Genomic DNA, 17038 nt, shown 5'->3' on the forward strand with positions numbered 1-17038 from the left:
CCTGGACTGGCTCACCACTGCTGTCTGACTCCATTTGAAGATCATTAAGGTTCTCAAAAGAGAATGAAGACCTGTAAGTCTTACTACTTGGTGTACTCAGGAGATACATCTCTGATCTTAACAGCACCATTCTTTCGCATCATCGTACCTTCTGGTTCGTCTGCGTTTCAGCCTCCAGCTAACATTGTGGAAAGACCATCAGGTGTTCCACCGAGGGGTAAAAACACAGACATACTCTACAGTAGAGCTACAATACAGCACATAGTAGCCTCAAGCATAAGTTTAAATTGTATTTATTCACATAGAAACAGACTTTCAAAGACAGATAGAGGCAATAGAGAGATGCAGTGTGTATTCTTTGGTAGCATATCACTGGCATTTTAGTCACAATCCATCTGTCTATTTGCACATGAAGATATACTGTACTCACTGTTAACTTCTCACTGTCAGCTTTCTTTATCATATAAACATACATTTTTCTTTCTATCATATTGCATTTAGAAGATTTTCTGAAAATATATTCTTCTGCTGTAAATCCACTGGGGTTGTGCCTCTGCTTCTGTTGACTGGCTGGGACAAAAGACAGACTATCCCCAGTGTGCAGGAAGAGGCCCTCAAGCCTTGATTCAGTTTGCTTTCCTGTTTTGGTTCCCCTTTCCACCCCAACCCCGCTAATTCTTTCCTGTCTCTATCTAAATCCCTTTGTTAACAAGCTCCTGTCCAGTCCTGATTCACAATCTGACGCCATAGAACAAACACACATTCTGTTTGTGTCACACAATTTTCCTTTTCTCTCCTGCTGTCTCTTTAACAGGCTTTACACAAGGTGATGGTTGCATGTTACAGAAATTCTTTGAGTTGAAAAAGGCACAATGTATATTTGAGAAAATAATGAATAATTGTGCAGTAAGTAACTGTGAAATGCTGTAATGTAATTAAAGAGTTTACAAATATACAAAATATTCCATACATTTCAATGTTAAAGTCATAGTAAAAGTATAAAACGTCTGACATAGATATATTTCCTAATCATGTCAACATTCTGTCACATAAATGTAATAACAAATGCATCAATGTGGTTCCTACAAAGTTCCTATTAAGTAACTATAAAAACATAAACAGTTTATTACATCTTATAAACATGCACAATCTTGCAATGAGAATCAAATCATTTTTATCATTATTCTACAACAGGATATTGAAATTCTATAATTTCATAATGTAGAGAAGACTCGCAATTGAGCGTTTTCAGTGCTGGTTTAATTTGAGACCCTGGGGCCACAGCGATAGAGTCAGTGAACATTAAGAAGGATTACAGATCAATGTGATTGGTCCTCTCAGCCCCTGTCCCTGCCTGCATGAAACTCTGGAACGAGGGTAGCAGCGGTAGTGAGTGGGGTGGAATAGCCTGCTGCCATACTGTGAAGACCAAGCATCAAACACTTCCAGCTGTAGCGAAGGGCCTTGCCCACATTCTGGAAGACAAAGCACACACAGAGAGCAAAGTCAATAAACTGATCATCAATTAACAACCATCACCAGCAATACAAAACCCAATCATCATTTAATGACTCATCCGATCTACAGATGGAACATACAGTGGGCTGCTGTAAGTGTGAGGATGATTTTCAACTCATCAACAGATCTTGAGGACAGAACTCGGTCAAGAAAAAGGGATTACATTATTAAACACATGCTCAGGCCGAACCAATCTGCTCCCTACTCAGACAATGGGCGCCCAGCACAGCAAGGGGGAAATCACCACATCCTTTTCATTTGTCTAACTAAAATAAGCAGTGATCCCTGTGTTGAACAATAGGGTTCCATGTTTAGTGTTCAGGAAAGGGCTGGCCAGCTGGCGCTATCCCAGAGTGTCTGAACTGACTGCATCAGGGGATGTTCAAACACACCAACACATCTCCCAACCTGTAGTCTTTAAATGTATCACTATCAAGGCCTCAAATCAAACGTCCAAACACCCCTGTCACCTGTAGCATTGACCTGTAGCATTGATCTTAGATGGTTATGTTTACAGTGAATTCATGGGGGCATGTAGCGGCAACAGGATTTTTAACGTGATCCAATATAACTGATTGGCAGATTGGCAGACTCTTTCCCAGTTATTATAACCTTATACACAACACACACCACAGCACGTGTGTGAGTGGTAAAATATGAACTTTCTTAACAAAGCCAAGACAGATAAGGAAGAAATGACATGTGACTAAATGCCGTCAATCAGTTGGAAGGACCATAACACATCCCAAACACAGTACAGGAATAACCAAATGTAGGATTATGGTCACTTACTGCGCCATAATAACACTCCATTTAGTTATTCCTGTACTTTGAACAGGGTTTGTCATGGTCCTTCCAACTGATTGATGGCATTTAGTCAGCCCTACATTTGGTTATTATTACTGTACTTTGTTTGGGGTTTGTTATTGTTATTAATAGCCAACAGACTACCTATATCCATGACCCTTCCAAATGTAGTTGATAATCCCTCACCACAATGACAGAGAATCCATTCAGGGCCAGGTGAAGTGATGAGGGTTGAATGACTCTTTGGCAGTGTTTGTCGCAACATTCGCTGACTATCTCTAATGCTTATCCTGTAGCGACATATCACAGAGGGTTGAGAGGTGAAACTACCTTGAAGCTTTCGGGATCTAGCTGGATCAGAGCTCTTTAGTGATTCAACGAGACTTAGTCTTGGCTTTGTTATTGACCAGTGAATGTCTGTGCCTCAGCCCATGGGATAGTGCAGAATAGACATCCCAGAGGTAGTGTTGGCCTGCTCACCTTGGAGAGGCTATGCTGCCGCACACTTTAATTCACAGGCAATAAAGAATAAATACCTTGGTGTTATTTGATTTTTTAACTACATTTTGAATCACAGATTAGGAATGTGACCAAAATAGTGTGACCAAAATTACCACCTGAGGAACATTGCCCAGGTGGGGCCATTTTTCACTCAGGCTGATACAGTGAGACTCATCCATGCTTTTATTATAAACAGGCTTGACTACTATAATGGTCTCCTGTCTGGTCTAACCAAGAAAGCCATTGGTTAACTGCAAAACATACAGAATTCTGCAGCACGGGTACTGACCAAGACCAGTTGGAGAGCACACATTACACTGATTTTAAGGTCTCTGAATTTTAGAATAACTTTTAAGATTATTCTATAGATTTTTTTATCAATCCACGATTGTGCACCCCAACACATGTCAGACATGCTTTTAAGTTATGTACCCAGTAGGTCCCTCAGGTCTTCTGGCACTGACCTTTTAACTACCCCAAAGCCTTGGACCATGAGGCATGGAGAGACAGCCTTTAGTTATTATGACCCCAGCCTCTGGAATAGCCTGCCAGAGAACCTGAGGGGGACCAAGAGGCATGGAGAGACAGCCTTTAGTTATTATGACCCCAGCCTCTGGAATAGCTGCCAGAGAACCTGAGGGGGACCAAGAGGCATGGAGAGACAGCCTTTAGTTATTATGACCCCAGCCTCTGGAATAGCCTGCCAGAGAACCCGAGGGGGACCAAGAGGCATGGAGGGGGACCAAGAGGCATGGAGAGGCAGCCTTTAGTTATTATGTCCCCAGCCTCTGGAATAGCCTGCCAGAGAACCTGAGGGGGACCAAGAGGCATGGAGAGACAGCCTTTAGTTATTATGACCCCAGCCTCTGGAATAGCCTGCCAGAGAACCTGAGGGGGACCAAGAGGCATGGAGAGACAGCCTTTAGTTATTATGACCCCAGCCTCTGGAATAGCCTGCCAGAGAACCTGAGGGGGACCAAGAGGCATGGAGAGACAGCCTTTAGTTATTATGACCCCAGCCTCTGGAATAGCTTGCCAGAGAACCTGAGGGGGACCAAGAGGCATGGAGAGACAGCCTTTAGTTATTATGACCCCAGCCTCTGGAATAGCCTGCCAGAGAACCTGAGGGGGACCAAGAGGCATGGAGAGACAGCCTTTAGTTATTATGTCCCCAGCCTCTGGAATAGCCTGCCAGAGAACCCGAGGGGGACCAAGAGGCATGGAGAGACAGCCTTTAGTTATTATGACCCCAGCCTCTGGAATAGCCTGCCAGAGAACCCGAGGGGGACCAAGAGGCATGGAGAGACAGCCTTTAGTTATTATGACCCCAGCCTCTGGAATAGCCTGCCAGAGAACCTGAGGGGGACCAAGAGGCATGGAGAGACAGCCATTAGTTATTATGACCCCAGCCTCTGGAATAGCCTGCCAGAGAACCTGAGGGGGACTAAGAGGCATGGAGAGACAGCCTTTAGTTATTATGACCCCAGCCTCTGGAATAGCCTGCCAGAGAACCTGAGGGGGACTAAGAGGCATGGAGAGACAGCCTTTAGTTATTATGACCCCAGCCTCTGGAATAGCCTGCCAGAGAACCTGAGGGGGACTAAGAGGCATGGAGAGACAGCCTTTAGTTATTATGACCCCAGCCTCTGGAATAGCCTGCCAGAGAACCTGAGGGGGGCTGAAACGGTGGACATATTTAAAGGAGCTCTTAAAACACATCTCTTTGGCTTTGCTTTTCCTTAGGGTTCTTTTTAGTTCAGTTTGTGTCAATCTTTTTTTAAATTTATGTTTAAATCTTATGTTTGTCGTGTAGTAAATATTTCAGCTTTTATTTTCATTGTTTTTAGTTTTTTTCCCTGTAAAGCGCATTGCGTTGCATTCCCTGTCTGAAATGTGCTGTATAAATGAAGGTTGATTTGATATGATTTAGAACCTAATACAGTCACAACAACAACAGGGAACCCATGTCAAGACTTCTGCCCGAACAAGTTGGTCCCTCTCCTTGTTCGGGCGGCGTCCGGTGGTAGACGTCACCGACCTTCTAGCCATCGCCAATCCACTTTTCCATTGGTTTTGTCTTGTCTTCCATCACACCTGGTTCCAATTCCATCAATTACATGTTGTGTATTTAACCCTTTGTTCCCCTCCATGTCCTTGTCCGTAATTGTTTGTTGTCAGTGCTTGTGCACGGTATGTTTTGGTGTGCGTCAGGTTATGTGCCCATGTATTTTATTGTTCTGTATCCGGTGGGTTTTGATAATTGAACTTAGCCGTTGGAAACACAGTTTTGCTCTCCTGCGTCTGACTTGTCTGCCGCCAGTACGCACCCATGACAGAATTACAGACCACTACTATGGAGTCAGCAGGAGCAGGTACCCCGGTATTAGGGGTGGAGGAGCGCGTCCGGGAGCACGCAGCAATGCTCCAACATCTTGGCATCGCCATGGACCATGTTGTCCAGACAATGGACCGCTGGGAGAGACAGGGAGTTCTTCCAGCGCCTACACCAGCACAACCGGGGTCTCCCCTGAACGCACCTCTTCCTCATTGTCCCAGTGGGATTCGTCTCTCCCTGCCCCAGGAATACGATGGAAAGGCTGCGAACTGCCAGAGGTTCCTTCTCCAACTGGACCTATACCTGGCCACCCTCCACCCAACTCCGTCGGGTCATGAGAGGGTGTCCGCCTTCGTCTCGTGCCTCACCAGGAAAGCCCTGGAGTGGGCCAACACTGTATGGAGAGAGCGAGATGAGGCGTTGGACGAGTTTGAGGAGTTCACCCGTGAGCGCCTCTTCCATCTGAGTCAGGAGATGAAGAGCACCCAGGAGTTCGCCCTGGAATTTAGGACCCTGGCTGCCGGCGCAGGATGGAACAACAGGGCCCTGATCGACCATTACCGCTGCAGTCTGCGCGAGGACGTCCGTCGGAGTTGGCCTGCAGAGACACCACCCTCACGTTTGACCAGCTGGTGGACCTGTCCATCCGGCTGGACAACCTGCTGGCTAACCGTGGATGTTCAGATTGGGGTCTGGTGGTTCCATCCTCCCGCACCCCCTCTCCGATACCTATGGAGCTGGGAGGGGCGGTGCGCAGGGAGACCAGAGGGGGTTCCAGCTCGTGTACCATCTGTGGCCGCAGAGTTCACACTGCCGGTCTTCTGGGGATCGAGGTAACAGGCAGGTCGCTCTGGTGTCACCCAGGTGAACCGGCACCATTCTCACCCAGAGTCCTCTGTTGTTTATATGTTTGTCTATGTTATATTTTCTGAGCTTTCCCTGCATGACAACCCACAAACACTGTTTACATGGAAATGGTTTTAAGAGCTATATTCTTAAACATGAGTTTCTTGGCAGGAAATATTTGTAAGTCAAAGAACTGAACCACGACTGTATTTTCATGTTTTATGTTATGGTTTAGATATTCCCCTTTGACCCCAAACACACTGTATCTAGCACAGTGGAACAGACTAACACAGGGAGTGGTCTTAAAACAATCTAAATCTGGAGAGAAGCCAGGCATATGGGTGGTGGCAAGATGGGAAGATACAATAAATATATCAACAGTGACTGATTGTATCATTCAACTTGTAGTTCATATTTTGTCACAGTAACACAATCAGTGTTGAAAGCAAACAGTAAGAAACAAGTGTTAATGTGAGGTGCTGATTAGAAAACAACAATCTGAGAGAAGTCAATCACAATAGATTTGTAACACTGATTTCTTTCATGAAAAGCCTCTATTTTGTGGTCCTATTTCACAATGATCTTTCGAGCTCTATGGTTTGTGATTCTTATTATTGATTTGACATCATTCAGTCATATGATGAGTATCAGGCAATTTGATGCAGGTTTGATGGCCTGGTGCCATATTGTGATAATTGTATCACGATAATGATATTGATTATGATATTGCCTCGAACTTACCCATATTATGCACAACTATTACATACTGTGTTGGAAATTATACACCACAGGGAATTCTATAGTTGAAAGTATCTGAAAATGTAGCATTGATGTTACTGTCTTTTTCCTGTTATACCAGTTTAATTATAACAAAACAGAATACATTTGATTTTCAAAGGTTATGTGCATCATAATGATTAATTACCATTGAACAAAACATTGGTTAAAGTTAATCATTGAAGGGGGAACAAACTAGACCTATTTTGTATACATATAATAGCACAGAAAGATACATGCAGCAGTAACGTTTTTCACCAAATCTACCTTCTTGACTTTCTTGTATTTATTTTTCTTCTTGTTTTTCTTTTCATCTTTCGCTCTTTGCCTTCCTTCATCCTCTTCGACTAGGGACTCGTACCTCTCCGGTAAAAAGGCAAAATGGATCTCAGTGGTGTACTTCTCTTTCTTTGTCCCCCCATCCTCTACCTGGGGGCCGGGGGTCTCATGTTGGTCCGAACAGTCTACTTGTCGGTGATACCTGGCTCCTTTCTCCACTTGCCTCTCACCTAAGGACTCAGTATTATTAAATAACCTCAATACGAGAGATTTGGGCTTCATTGTTGTCTCTCAGGTGGTAGTTGCCGTTCTTTGTTGCAGTCATGGTAGAATTGAAATTTGTCACTTGCTGCTATGTTGTCAACACAAGGTATGTGCTTGAATGGGCGTGCATTCCATTGGACTGCTGGCACGTTGCCCTTAAAGATGTAGTCAGACTGGTTTGTGCAGGAAGTTGTGTTGCACACCCACATGATTTGTCTTTAACCTGCTAATTCATTGTAACATAATCTTGTGGATTAGAACCGCAGATGTATATACTATATAGGCCTAAATTGTGTTAAAAAGCAATAGCCATAGCCATAGTGAATGAGACCTATAACGGGCCCATAATAAAGTAAATTGGCCCCTCAGGTCGCTGCCTGCACCAGCTACAATGCAATGCCGCCCTCTATCAGGCACATGTAGAAGTATGTTCAGGTGCATTTCTAGAAACTGATCCACAGTCAGTTTGCGTTTTAATGATAAGAGAGTGGAGAAAAGGTGTAATATGCCCCTGGTGGTTTAGTGGAAATATTACCCTGGTGGTTTAGTGGAAATATGACCCTGGTGGTAAGCACATTTATAGAATAATTAAAGCCTGGTTGGCGCGCGATCCACATGACTACACAGCTGTGACTTTGAGAGCTGGTGTTAGCGAGTCTAACAATGAAGTTCTGGAAAACCGTGAACTGAAGCCTCAGGAGCAAGGAGAGGGCAGAGGACACGACAACTCTCATTTCCTTCAGGTAGGATATTTATTCTTGCAAATTGCTTTAATTATTAAGCATCATAATTTTTCATGATGAATTAATGAACATGGGAAAGGACATGTCAGACAAATAAAAGTAGTGTAGTTCTTTCATGGAGAGTGAATGTTTTTTCATTAATGTGCCCATAGTGCGTTCAAGAGAACTACGTGAAAGATTTATACAAGTAAACAAGTCCACTTTAACAGTGAGACATAAACAAAAGAAATCAGTGTATAAATTATTAGATATTTTTTCTACAGCAGTATCAGACGTGGGTATTATGCCAATTTTCATGTGGCAAAAATCAATATTTGCTGGATTCGATCTGTAACATACACAATTATTATAAACACAAACATCATAACTTGAAATAAAGATTCCCAAAGTTGGCATTTTATGCACTGTGTAAATTCCTGAAAAGCAGTCCTCATTCTTCATGAGAGGCCCAATGGACTTACTTCCAAATACTGTCCATAGAGAGAAACTTTTACCCTGGCCAGTATTTTAATGCAATCTCTTCTTTATGTTTTTGCAGGAGGTTTCAAAGGAACGACAGATACAGTAGCATTCCTGGAATGACTATGAACAACGGCCTCTAACAATATTTATTTCAAAGACATCCCAAATTGAGTCAGAAAAAAACGATTAAAAACAAAATATGTCTGTTCTAGAATTATTTTCACTAAGTGGCATGTCCGTTATGTTTATTACCCTGAATTTAATAATCCTCATTTTCATCATCAATCGAAACACAAACCCTAAGAATTTCCCTCCAGGCCCCAGAGGTCTACCCCTGCTGGGGAACATCTTCAACCTGGACCTGAAGAGACCCTACCAAACCATGGTGGAGGTAAGAACCCCTCTATAAAGACCCTATCAGACCTTGATGGAGGTACAAACCCTTCTATAAAGACCCTATCAGACCTTGATCGGGGTAAGAACCCCTTTATAAAGACCCTATCAGATCTTGATCGGGGTAAGAACCCCTTTATAAAGACCCTATCAGATCTTGATGGAGGTAAGAACCCCTCTACAAAGACCCAATCAGTGTCACACCCTGATCTGTTTCAACTGTCTTTGTGCTTGTCTCCACCCTCCAGGTGTCGCCCATCTTCCCCATTATCCCCTGTGTATTTTTACTTGTGTTCTCTGTTTGTCTGTTGCCAGTCCGTTTTGTTTGTGTAACCTACCAGCGTGTGTTTCCCTGCTCCTGCCTGTTTCTTGCTCCTGTTTTCTAGTCATTCCCAGTTTTGACCGTTCTGCCTGCACTGACCCCGAGTCTGTCTACCGTTCTGTACCTTGCCTCACCTCACTGGATTATTGACCACTGCCGGCCTTTGACCTGTCGTTTTCTTGCCCCTGTATTAGAAATCAACTTTTGTTACTTTGACACTGTCTGCATCTGGGTCATACCTGAGTCTGGAGTAGTTTGTGGCAGAGGTGAAGGATGTTTTTGATGCTCCATTGTCCGGAAGAGAGGCTTCCGGGAAGTAACTCCAGCTTCGGCAAGGCTCCCGCAGTGTTAAAGACTATGCAGTAGATTTTCGCACGTTGACAGCTGAGAGTGCTTGTAACCCGGAAGCACTGTTTGACATATTTCTGCACGGAGTATCAGAGGAAGTAAAGGACGAGCGTGCTGCCCGGGAACTATAGACAGATCTCGACTCGCTCATCACCTTGACCATTTGGATCGATGGGCGATTACGGGAATGCAGGAAGGAGAGGAGACTTAATTTCACTCGTTCGTCCAAGGATTCCACCTCGCCTCCGAATTATCCCGGAAGTCGCTGACGGCTCTGTTGCCAAGAGAACTAGAGGTTACCGGAGTTCTCCCGGGAGCCTCCGAAAACTACCGAGTCACCTCTTCCCGAGCCCATGTACAGTTGAAGTCGGAAGTTTACATACACCTTAGCCAAATACATTTAAACTCAGCTTTTTACAATTCCTGACATTTAATCCTAGTAAAAATTCCCTGTCTTAGGTCATTTAGGATCAACACTTTATTTTAAGAACGTGAAATGTCAAAATAATAGTAGAGAGAATGGGTCAGAAGTTTACATTCACTCAATTAGTATTTGGTGACATTGCATTTAAATTGTTTAACTTGGGTCAGATGTTTTGGGCAGACTTCCACAAGCTCCCCACAATAAGTTGGGTGAATTTTGTTCCTTTCGTCCTGACAGATCTGGTGTAACCGAGTCAGGTTTGTAGGCCTCCTTGCTCGCACAAGCTTTTTCAGTTCTGCCCACAAATTTGATATAGGATTGAGGTCAGGGCTTTGTGATGGTTACTCCAATACCTTGACTTTGTTGTCCTTAAGCCATTTTGCCACAACTTTGGAAGAATGCTTGGGGTCATTGTCCATTTAGAAGACCCATTTGCAACCAAGCTTTAAATTCCTGATGTTGCTTCAATATATCAACATAAATCCTACCTCATGATGCCATCTATTTTGTGAAGTGCACAAGTCCATCCTGCAGAAAAGCATCCCCACAACATGATGCTACCACTTCTGTGCTTCACAGTTGGGATTGGGTTTTTCAGCTTCCCATCCTCCCCCTTTTTCCTCCAAACATAACATTGGTCATTATGGCCAAACAGTTCTATTTTTGTTTAATCAGACAAGAGGACATTCCTCCAAAAAGTATCTTTGTCCCCATCTGCAGTTGCAAACCGTAGTCTGGCTTTTTTATGGCGGTTTTGGAGCAGTGTCTTCTTCCTTGCGGAGTGGCCTTTCAGGTTATGTCGATATAGGACTTGTTTTACTGTGGATATAGATACTTTTGTACCTGTTTCCTTCAGCATCTTCACAAGGTCCTTTGCTGTTGTTCTGGGATTGATTTGCACTTTTCACACCAAAGTACGTTCATCTCTAGGAGACAGAAGGTAGGCCTTGAAATACATTCACAGGTACACCTCCAAATGACTCAAATGATGTCAGGAATTTTCCAAGCTGTTTAAAGGCACAGTCAAACTTAGTGTTGGTAAACCTCTGACCCGCTGGAATTGTGATACAGTGAGAAGTGAAATAATCTGTCTGTAAACAATTGTTGGAACAATTTAACCCAGGTGCTTTGCTTGAACTCTCAACAGTTCTTGACCACTTTATATCTATCCATCTTTGTCCTAAATGTACTCTCCACTACTCCCATCACTAAATTCCTGTTTAGGCAATCCCGAATGGAGCAGCTTATTAACTGTATGTTTGTCTCTAAGGATGTACAAAATCTCCACGGAACTGGTGCATACTGGAACATGTTGTTGCTTGCCCTTTTCTCCCCAGATGGACAACTTTGGACCCGTGTTCAGCATTCAGATGGGCTTGCGTAAGATCGTGGTTCTGTGTGGCTATGAGATGGTGAAGGAGGCCTTGGTCACTCAGGCTGATCAATTTGCTGAGCGGCCAGACATCCCACTATTCAAACAGATCACCAGAGGAAACTGTACAGGCCAACCGCGACTGACCAAAATCTCTTTAATAGATCAAGAACCACATTATCTGTCTTGTTTCTAGGCCCAGTCATGTTATGTCAACTGTTCAGTGTTCACAATGGCAGTTTACAGTCACAAGCAATATCTTTTATCTTAACGCAGTGGCATGGCATTTTAAGTGGATAACTGCTGGGTAAAATCCATCCCACAGCAAACCTACAGGTCCACATAAAAAAGCAAAGGAATACTTTAGGTACCTATAATTATTTCCTTATAATAACAGAGAATCTGTGACATGTCCTCCCCGTCAAAACAGGAATCATATTCGGCCATGGGGACTCCTGGAGGACCATTCGGAGGTTTACTCTGGCGGTGCTCAGGGATTTGGGAATGGGAAAGAGGAACATCGAGGAGAAAATCAAAGAGTCAGAAAACCTTGTAAATAGCTTTGCAGCTCATAACGGTGAGGCCATATTGGATCTGAAGATAAAACTACAAATACATAGATTATTCAACTGTCACACAAAATGCTACACATAGAACAATAAAAAAAACTATTCAGCAGATCATTGAATGAATTAACTTTGGATTTTTATTGACATTAATTCATGTGTTTTTATGAAACTATTGTGACTGAGCCAGGTGATGGCTTCCTGACCACCATTCCTCTGAACGCGGCAGCGTCCAACATCATCATCTCTCTGATCATGGGCCACAGGATGGAGTACGATGACCCGATTTTATTAAGCTCTTGGAAATGAACTACGAAAGCTTCAGGCTGGCCAGTTCACCGTTCATTCAGGTATGATACTACATAACAGTATTTGGGATACTTGTTGTTCCTTTCCATAGAGGTATTAAAATGCTGGATACTGTGGTGGAAATTCTGCCTTTAACAAATAATGAGGAGAGGAAAAGTCAATCAATCAAGGAATTACTTTTATTAAAAACATTGAGGCTGGTCGCACCACCCACGCAGGTGAAATGGAGAGCCTGCTGTACAAAGAGTACAGAAGCCTTATATAGTCAAGCAATCTTATGCAAGCTTCTGAAAAACACGTGATCTTATGTGTGTACAGAAGGAGAGACGAAACTGGGTTACAGGGTACAGACGATAATGAAAAGGTTGTCTCAGTCTGTCGTAACTCAGTGACTACAGTAGGTGCCAAAGTGACAGTAAGTCACTCCAGACATACTTCCTCTAACAGTAGCTCAACGGTTCCCAAGTTTGGCAAGCACGAGCCTTTGAATGTTTTCCCAAATTATGTACAGTGGGGCAAAAAAGTATTTAGTCAGCCACCAATTGTGCAAGTTCCCCCACTTAAAAATATGAGAGAGGCCTGTAATTTTCATCATAGGTACACTTCAACTATGACAGACAAAATGATATTTTTTTTTCTCCAGAAAATCACATTGTAGGATTTTTAATGAATTTATTTGCAAATTATAGTGGAAAAATAAGTATTTGGTCAATAACAAAAATGTATCTCAATACTTTGTTATATACCCTTTGTTGGCAATGACAGAGATCAAATGTTTTCTGTAAGTCTTCACAAGGTTTTCACACACTGTTGCTGGTATTATTTTGGCCCATTCCTCCATGCAGATCTCCTCTAGAGCAGTGATGTTTTGGGGCTGTTGCTGGGCAACACAGACTTTCAACTCCCTCCAAAGATTTACTATGGGGTTGAGGCCTGGAGACTGGCTAGGCCACTCCAGGACCTTGAAATGCTTCTTATCGAGCCACTCCTTCGTTGCCCGGGCGGTGTGTTTGGGATCATTGTCATGCTGAAAGACCCAGCCACGTTTCATCTTCAATGCCCTTGCCCTTGCACGGAAGGAGGTTTTCACTCAAAATCTCACAATACATGGCCCCATTCATTCTTTCCTTTACACGGATCAGTCGTCCTGGTCCCTTTGCAGAAAAACAGCCCCAAAGCATGTTGTTTCCATGCTTCATGGTTTCATCTGACATTCTCCCAATCTTCTTCTGGATCATCCAAATGATCTCTAGCAAACATCAGACGGGCCTGGACATGTACTGGCTTAAGCAGGGGGACATGTCTGGCACTGCAGGATTTGAGTCCCTGGCGGCGTAGTGTGTTACAGATGGTAGGCTTTGTTACTTTGGTCCCAGCTCTCTGCAGGTCATTCACTAGGTCCCCCCATGTGGTTCTGGGATTTTTGCTCACCGTTCTTGTGATCATTTTGACCCCACGGGGTGAGATCTTGCGTGGAGCCCCAGATCGAGGGAGATCATCAGTGGTCTTGTATGTCTTCCATTTCCTAATAATTGCTCCCACAGTTGATTTATTCAAACCAAGCTGCTTACCTATTGCAGATTCAGTCTTCCCAGGCTGGTGCAGGTCTACAATTTTGTTTCTGGTGTCCTTTGACAGCTCTTTGGTCTTGGCCATAGTGGAGTTTGGAGTGTGACTGTTTGAGGTTGTGGACAGGTGTCTTTTATACTGATAACAACTTCAAACAGGTGCCATTAATAGAAGTAACGAGTGGAGGACAGAGGAGCCTCTTAAAGAAGAAGTTACAGGTCTGTGAGAGCCAGAAATCTTGCTCGTTTGTAGGTGACCAAATACTTATTTTCCACCATAATTTGCAAATAAATTCTTTAAAAATCCTACAATGTTATTTTCTGGATTTTTTTTCTAATTTTGTCCATCATAGTTGAAGTGTACCTATGATGAAAATTACAGGCCTCTCTCATCTTTTTAAAGTGGAAGAACTTGCACAATTGGTGGCTGACTAAATACTTTTTTGCCCCACTGTATGTCCTACCCCCACACACACAAAACAAGAACCTTTCACCCAGAACAGGCTCCAAACAGAACAGTAGCTCCATCACAGGTGTGCAGAATATAACACTTTGCCCTGTTCCCAGTTAAGCTAAGAACCAATTTGTTTTTGTCAACTACACACACAGAACAGTTAGAACAGTTCTCTGCTAATACAAACGCTCTTTTCTGAGTTAGTTTCTTTAACCATCTCAAGCCCAATGCCTAGGCTTAAAGATGGATATTTTAGTACACAAGCATTAGTAAGGTTCAACAGAAAATGCCCTCACAATACACATCGTAACATTGACAAGTAAAAAAACTGAAGTGAATTTCTCACATATAAACATGAATCGCCATGCTCGTTTCTCCAGCTGTACAACATGTACCCAGTGATCCACCCGCTGCCAGGGCCTCACCACAGAGTGCTGGCATACCAGGACAACCTGAAGGCCTTCTTCAGGAAGATTTTCATCCAGCACAGACAGATCCTGGATGAGAACGACTACTGTAGCTACATCGACGCATTCCTCAACAAGCAGCAGAAGGTGAACCCAGGGCTCAATGTCAGTCACACCAACTATGGGTCAAAATGCCTTTTTGCACTTGGAAACCCTTTTTGAGCGGGGATAGAGATGTGCTACAGATTTGCCTGAAAGTGATTTGAAATTGCCACTCCCACAATACATCATAACTCACTTCCTAATGGTCCCATGTTTTGTCTCATACCTAATGCCTTTCCTCAACTAAAATATATTTATTAGGAAAAGAATAATCCCTCTTCCCACTTCCATGAGTTGAACCTCCTGTGTTCCGTCACCAACATGTTTGTGGCTGGGACGGAAACCACCTCCAGCACCCTGGCCTGGGCCTTGGTCATCATGATGAAGTATCCTGAAATACAGAGTGAGTGAAACCACAAGTCACCAGCCATTTTGGATCAATGAGGAAAATAAGTTTAAAAGAAATAGGCTACCATAAAGTTACCACCTTCTAATTCCACGGCATAAAGTGTAATACGAAACAAACATACAAACTGGGATTGATATGCAAATGTTTCAAATAGAGAAGGTGCATAAAAATACAGAAAGAGGTGAAATCTCACAAGCCCTCCTTATACTCAGTCTATTTCCTATGTCCTCTCAGGTAAGGTCAATGAGGAGATAGACAAGGTGATTAGTGGTTCCACGCCAAGGATCCAGCACAGGCAGATGATGCCCTTCACCGACGCAGTGATCCACGAGACCCAGAGGTTCACTGACATCCTGCCCATGGGCCTGCCCCACGAGACCACAGCCGACGTCAGCCTCAAAGGCTTCTTCATACCTAAGGCAGGCCCACTCACAACTAACTAGCAGACACTGACCTGCACCTTTTAGTGAATCAACAATAACCAGACAGTTAAGCAAGACAGTTATGGTAAAGTGAAATATACTACCTGTCCCCCATACAGCACCAAACATCCTTTCCTTGACAATGGCACATTCAAATTATTGTATGTGTGTAGGGGACCTACATTATCCCACTGCTGAGGTCAGTGCACCGTGATAAGGCTCACTGGGAGAAGCCGGATGATTTCTACCCTCACCACTTTCTCAATGTCGACGACAAGTTTGTCAAGAGGGAGGCTTTCATGCCCTTCTCCGCAGGTAACAGGAGCCAGGTTGTGAACATACGACTGTTGATTGTCTTAACAGACATCATCCTTATGTTCACCAGTTGTAGTAATTCAATAGTTTAGGATTGCATTGTGTACTACTAGTAGAATTGTCCCAAGCAAAAGTGAGTTTACTCACTCATCCTCCAATTGCTCCGCCCATCTCTCCTCCCAGGTCGTAGAGTGTGTGTCGGCGAGACTCTGGCCCGCATGGAGACCTCCCTCATGCAGAATTTTTCCTTCCTCCCCCCCATCGGGATGACTGCTGACGACGTGGACATCTCCACCTGTGGGGGCCTGGGCCTCGCCGCCCCACCCATCAAAGTATGGCCCCTGCCTCGTTTCCATGACCCCTAGGGAATTACCCCAACACCCTTGTATTTCAGATTTTCCTGTGTTAAGGGCAGTTATCACTTTGAGATGTCAGTAATCAGTAGGATACCTCATCTGCCTTGAATCTAAAACACTCAGGACTAACCATTAAAAACACAACTGTACAAAACTAGTTTTGTAACTGTACTGACAATTATTGTACAGTCAAGTGTAACGGATGTGAAACGGCTAGCTTAGTTAGCGGTGTGCGCCAAATAGCGTTTCAATCGGTTACGTCACTTGCTCTGAGACCTTGAAGTAGTAGTTCCCCTTGCTCTGCAAGGGCCGCGGCCTTTGTGGAGCGATGGGTAACGATGCTTCGAGGGTGACTGTTGCCATTGTGTGCAGAAGGTCCCTGGTTCGCGCCCGGGTATGGGCGAGGGGACGGTTTAAAATTATACTGTTACATTGATGCTGTTGACCCGGATTACTGGTTGCTGCGGAAAAAGGAGGAAGGTCAAAAGGGGGGTGAGTGTAACGGATGTGAAACGGCTAGCTTAGTTAGCGGTGTGCGCCAAATAGCGTTCCAATCGGTTACGTCACTTGCTCTGAGACCTTGAAGTAGTAGTTCCCCTTGCTCTGCAAGGGCCGCGGCCTTTGTGGAGCGATGGGTAACGATGCTTCGAGGGTGACTGTTGTCGTTGTGTGCAGAAGGTCCCTGGTTCGCGCCCGGGTATGGGCGAGGGGACGGTTTAAAATTATACTGTTACACAAG

At 43.9% G+C, this 17038-nt stretch overlaps 2 protein-coding genes across 2 annotated transcripts; one reads left to right on the forward strand and one right to left on the reverse strand.

The window, feature by feature from the left end:
• Positions 1 to 277: 277 nt before the first annotated feature.
• Positions 278 to 7437, reverse strand: si:dkey-126g1.9 (uncharacterized protein C1orf115 homolog). Its single transcript, XM_046298656.1, has 2 exons — positions 7052 to 7437; positions 278 to 1475 (listed from the first exon to the last, which is right to left on the reverse strand). The coding sequence occupies exons 1-2, from the start codon at positions 7343 to 7345 to the stop codon at positions 1338 to 1340; spliced, it is 432 nt and encodes a 143-aa protein (XP_046154612.1). The 5' UTR covers positions 7346 to 7437; the 3' UTR covers positions 278 to 1337.
• A 4785-nt stretch (positions 7438 to 12222) lies between these two features.
• Positions 12223 to 16609, forward strand: LOC123995217 (cytochrome P450 2K6-like). Its single transcript, XM_046298649.1, has 6 exons — positions 12223 to 12307; positions 14669 to 14842; positions 15059 to 15200; positions 15441 to 15625; positions 15802 to 15943; positions 16127 to 16609. The coding sequence occupies exons 1-6, from the start codon at positions 12263 to 12265 to the stop codon at positions 16306 to 16308; spliced, it is 870 nt and encodes a 289-aa protein (XP_046154605.1). The 5' UTR covers positions 12223 to 12262; the 3' UTR covers positions 16309 to 16609.
• The last annotated feature ends 429 nt before the right edge of the window (positions 16610 to 17038 follow it).

The sequence above is a fragment of the Oncorhynchus gorbuscha genome, linkage group LG14, assembly GCF_021184085.1.
Source record: "Oncorhynchus gorbuscha isolate QuinsamMale2020 ecotype Even-year linkage group LG14, OgorEven_v1.0, whole genome shotgun sequence".
Lineage (NCBI taxonomy): Eukaryota > Metazoa > Chordata > Actinopteri > Salmoniformes > Salmonidae > Oncorhynchus > Oncorhynchus gorbuscha.

Excerpts from the sequence above, each read along its gene's own strand:
- LOC123995217 (XM_046298649.1), top strand. The coding sequence starts at position 12,263 with ATGAACTACGAAAGCTTCAGGCTGGCCAGTTCACCGTTCATTCAG. Across the intron at positions 14,843-15,058 it reads TCCTCAACAAGCAGCAGAAG|GAAAAGAATAATCCCTCTTC; the intron begins GTGAACCCAGGG and ends TATATTTATTAG. Across the intron at positions 15,944-16,126 it reads TTTCATGCCCTTCTCCGCAG|GTCGTAGAGTGTGTGTCGGC; the intron begins GTAACAGGAGCC and ends CTCTCCTCCCAG.
- si:dkey-126g1.9 (XM_046298656.1), bottom strand. The coding sequence starts at position 7,345 with ATGAAGCCCAAATCTCTCGTATTGAGGTTATTTAATAATACTGAGTCC. Across the intron at positions 1,476-7,051 it reads AATACAAGAAAGTCAAGAAG|AATGTGGGCAAGGCCCTTCG; the intron begins GTAGATTTGGTG and ends TTTGTCTTCCAG.